At 35.7% G+C, this 4,878-nt stretch overlaps 1 protein-coding gene across 1 annotated transcript; it reads left to right on the top strand.

Annotated features, from left to right (window-relative positions):
- The first annotated feature begins 460 nt into the window (after positions 1 to 460).
- Positions 461 to 2,552, top strand: LOC111403974 (B3 domain-containing protein At2g36080-like). Its single transcript, XM_023032671.1, has 2 exons — positions 461 to 1,404; positions 1,970 to 2,552. Exons 1-2 carry the CDS (start codon positions 753 to 755, stop codon positions 2,095 to 2,097), a joined length of 780 nt encoding a protein of 259 aa, XP_022888439.1. The 5' UTR covers positions 461 to 752; the 3' UTR covers positions 2,098 to 2,552.
- Positions 2,553 to 4,878: the final 2,326 nt, after the last annotated feature.

Here is a 4,878-nt window from a genome sequence, read left to right as displayed (position 1 = left end):
TAAATTCCAACAACCCTTACTTTTATCTTTGTTATTCATTCATTTACTTTTGTTCATTTAAAAACAAGTTTAAAGTTGAATATTTACGAAAAATGAAAATTATGTTTGAATTTGACATGAAATAAGGCTTTATATAAACAAAGTGAGGATCATCTCATATATGCTTGGTGAAATGATAAGGTTCGTTAAACATAAAGTTAATAAATTTTTTTCATTTAGTATCACTTCACATAAAAATTATCCTCAACTTGTACACACAGCATTATTCGTTAACGTAAGTGAAATTGTTAAACAGGGACTAACTATTTCCGAAATGAAAGATTGAAAAGAAAAGTGGGGATCAACTTACTACATTTTCAATAGGTTAGGGATCTCATTTGTAATTTTCCAAGACTTGTATGGGGTGCGTCAAATTCACTAGTTTTCATGAACCTAATTTCCGTGTAGCCATAGAAAGTTGTACAGTGGATTGCATTCAATATAATGATTGATTTTTCCTCTCACGCAAAACCTTGAAGTACCCCCTCGTACTTGCACCCCACCTATGCCACCCTCCTCTATCTCTGCGTATACATACACTTAACTGTTTCTATATGTCCATATTTCCACCTGCTGCCAGTACATTTCCACGCCAACAATAATCACAAATCCCTGCCCATTCTCCAACTTCATTCAGAAATTTCAGATTCATCACCACACCCACAAACACACAGTGTTCCTCTCTCTAAGACACTCTCTCTTCTCTCTCTAAAATGTCAATAAACCAATACTCTTCAGAAGGATACTGGTGGACACAACCAACCACCACTACCACTGCCTCCACCGACATGTTTATCAGCCAGAACACAGCTTTCGGGTTCAAATTAAACAAGGATGAAGAAGAATTTGAAGGTGAGAGAGAGAACTATTCAAAAGAAGAAGAAATTCCCAAAGAAACATTATTTGAGAAGCCATTGACTCCTAGTGATGTGGGCAAGCTAAACCGTCTTGTTATACCAAAACAACACGCTGAAAAATACTTTCCGCTCAACGGCGGTGACTCGGGAGATAAGGGTTTCCTATTGGGATTTGAGGATGAACTTGGAAAATCATGGAGGTTCCGCTACTCTTACTGGAACAGCAGTCAAAGCTATGTATTAACAAAAGGCTGGAGCCGTTTTGTTAAGGAAAAAAAGCTTGATGCTGGCGATGTTATTCTTTTCCAGCGCCACCGTTTGGATTGTACCCGGCTTTTCATAGGTTGGAGGCGGAAAAACGTTTCTCCACTACCGGCTACGGTTGCCCATGGTGGTGTCGGTGGAGGAGGTGGTGGTGGTGGGTGGACCCATTTCTATTCTGGCCATCCTTATCTGACCCAGCAGCAAGGGATTACTCTCCCGTACCAACCTGACTGTCTTCATGCAGGTATCATTTTCTGTGCATTACATTAAAAACTTCATCTTTTTGTTTTTTTGTATTTTTGTTTTTTTTTCCTAATTTATACATATTACATGCAGTAGATGTGCGGGATGAACACTTCCTTGTTCTCCATTGAAGCCCAGTATTGCTTTCCCCTTGGACTGTCTTTTCGCATAATTTAGGTTATTTTGTCGAATTAGCATTGAAAGTTTTTATCACCAGAACTGTTGCTTTTTAATTCTTGATACTAAGCTACACGATCAAAATTGAAAGTGTGGCTAACTATCAAGCCTTGCATCAAGGCGAACATTTTTAGAACAATGATTTTATTTTACATCTTTTAAGGGTTTTAATTTAATTACCTCGAGATCAAATGATTAGGGAAAATAGGAAATTCTTAGTATTATCGAACTTTAGTGCACTGCAGATGGTTGTACCCAATTTGTTACATTTTGCTATAGACAATAGTACAATTCTTATGTAGCTGCACTGCCACGTGTGTGTGTTGACAGATAGAAAAATGCTTGATCATTTTTTGATGAGAAACATGCCGCACGTGTGGTTATTACAGGATCAGCAATGCAGAATCATACAACAAGCAGTGGGAACTCCAAGAAACTGAGGTTATTTGGGGTGAACATGGAATGCAAAGAAGAAGAACTCGAACCCGAGCCTGAGCCTGAGTTTGTTGACACCTGATGCTTGACCACTTGACCCATGTCGAGCCAGGCTCAAGTCCACTACCCTTAACCTCGTAACTATAGTTACATGGTAAAACTCGTAACTACAGATACATGGTAAATCTCTCGACATGGGTCAAGTCCACTACCCTCAACCTCGTAACTACAGTTACATGGTAAATCAAATATTTCATTAGTTTCGGATTTGGACTAAGAAAGCGGACAAAGATGTGACCGGTCCAATTTCCTAGTTTGATTTTCATGTTTCCTCTACTGAAACAGATACAAAAAGTTACACTAATTAAGTCTTCTTATTGTTAATTTAATTATATTAATAGTCTCTTTCAGATAAGACTAAAAGCCATCTGCCTAACATTTGCTAGTAGTTTTTCTAAGTAGTCAAGTTAAACAAGCAATGTTCCTTTTTTGGTATTCAGGTACAAAGTTTTAATAGGATTTTGCGTTCAGGTCTTACTCTGTGTACACCCACTACATATATTTTAAACTTGTTTGGAACGTAAATATCATAAAGTTTAGGGCATGTTTTTATTTTATAAAAGAGCTTCTTAATAAAATCACGTCAAATCAAATTTCTTTAAACACGCTTATGGCCAGACAAAATGCTCGTGGAATATTATTCAAACAAATTAAAAAGTAACATTTTAATTAACTTTTGATATTTTAAAAATTGAATGATTTTATTTTAGGGTCTGTTTGGAAGCGATTTTTTCACCAAAAAAATTGATTTTTTGACCGTTATTTCACTATTTCAGCCGTCATATTTGACTTCTTTTCTCACAGGTGGACCTTACTTTTCTCCTAACGGTCAAAAAATCAATTCTTAAAATCATTCTTAAACAGGTTCTTTTAGTATCATTGTTGTTAGAACATCGGTCTCAATGGTCATACCTGATATGTTTAATTAAATTAATTATGTGATACGTGGAAAAACTCGAAAAAAATTATGTGGGGATGCATTTATATGAGATTACCAATCGAGGTATGGTTTAAAGTTTGTCTGTATTATCACATCAATCAGCACTTTGGGGTTTGTGGTTCCAAAGTCTCGTAGGAACCATTAGGTATTATATGGGCTCAAAAGTGCCAGTCTTGCAAGATGTTGCAACTTGCCCAGTAGTCGAACTGTTTTTGAACCAAACTACATGCCAATCAAGATTCAACTGAGCCATCTACATCATCAATTAAACAAATATGGTCCACTAGGGATGGTCTGTGTACACCACCTAATTATATTGTATGGCCGCAACAGGATTTCGATTTCACTAGTAATGAGGATAAGACACGTGGATGTGACACTACGGCAAAATTTGACCTGTTCAGCCACTTTCTCTCACCAAAAAATGTGGGGATTTTTTCTTCTGTACCTGGTCCAGGGGGGTAGAAATGAAGATGAAACTTGAAAGAGTCTTTTGGCAATGGGTCTCACAGTATATGAAGCTGACACGATCAGGTCCCTACAGGGAAGAATATGAACATTGTACAAACACGTTCCCAAAACCACTTGTTACTGTAGAGATCTGCGTCATGACTTTTTGGCTTCATTTTTGAATAAAACTACTTAATCAAGCATTAAAACAAGGAATGACAGGACAGATTGATATGTTAGAAGATGATTGGGTATTTTTGTTTTATTTTTTCAAACTATCCAATTATGCGTCGACACATATCCCATTGAAATTTGAACCTAGATATGTAGCATGATTGTTCATTCTTATAACGCTAAATTATATAATATGTAGCATGATTGTTCATTCTTATAACACTAAATTATATAAATTGCAATGGCATGTAAGGGGAAAAAATGGAACCTTTTTTTTTTTTGACAGAAGAACCAGCAACCGCTAACCTTCGGATGTGCACTGAGTAAACTCTCGGACTGACGCAATAGCCTGTAAATCACGTCAGTCAAGTAAACCGCACTAGGCAAACTTGGTGCGACAGGCTCCATTGAGAAAATGTTGATAGAAGGAATCGAACTTGATACCAAAGGGCTCCGCGCTCACCTAATTTACCAACTAACGAAAAAGTGTTGATAGGGAGAAAAAAATGTTACTTGGCTAGAGGTATTGTGGTACTTAGCAAACTCCACCTTCCCTTCAATGCAATTACTTACGATTTTTCATAGTGTATATATATATTTGGTACCTGAATTCTTGTGGATCGGTTTTCTAGTGCAAATAAGAATGCGAAAACAATATCATGATTTATGTTCACGATCAATATGAGAGGACGCTATTTTTATTGACATCTAAGAACATGCACAAAACGAAATGTATCAGCATAGAAGGCGTGTAACATAAGACCAATTCTCCTCCATTCAACTTTCTTATTTAGAAAAATAAAAAAATATTTGGATCCATATGGCAGGATTTATGTTTTTACTTCTTATAAAAATACTTTTTGAAGAAGTTACTTTGTATCAACTTTCTCTAAAAGTTCTTTTATTCAACATTTTTAAAAAATTATTCAAACATATTCAAAAATAATTTCTTAATCTCAAACTTTGATTTTTTCTTTTTTTTTTAAAAGCCCAACCCAAACATGCCCTTTATTCATGAGAAACCTTAATTTATTTTTCTAACCCATTAATTAACGAATAATACTATCTCGTGCCATTAGGTGATTAAATTTGATAGGTTCACATAGATGAATCGTGTGACATTGCATTACGTTAATTTAACATTTAATGTCATACTGTTTTCACCATTTTTATTGTGGGGTCTGTATTAATTACATACGAACACAAATTTTTAGACATTGCACATGTTTTGCTACCTCT

Source organism: Olea europaea, chromosome 11, assembly GCF_002742605.1.
Source record: "Olea europaea var. sylvestris chromosome 11, O_europaea_v1, whole genome shotgun sequence".
In the NCBI taxonomy this organism is placed as follows: Eukaryota; Viridiplantae; Streptophyta; class Magnoliopsida; order Lamiales; family Oleaceae; genus Olea; species Olea europaea.
This window is presented reverse-complemented; position numbering and strand designations above follow the sequence as displayed.

Bases quoted from the DNA above. Each gene is read 5' to 3' on its own strand.
- LOC111403974 (XM_023032671.1), top strand. From the start codon at position 753: ATGTCAATAAACCAATACTCTTCAGAAGGATACTGGTGGACACAACCA. The intron at 1,405-1,969 runs GTATCATTTTCT...TGGTTATTACAG, and splicing joins ACCTGACTGTCTTCATGCAG to GATCAGCAATGCAGAATCAT.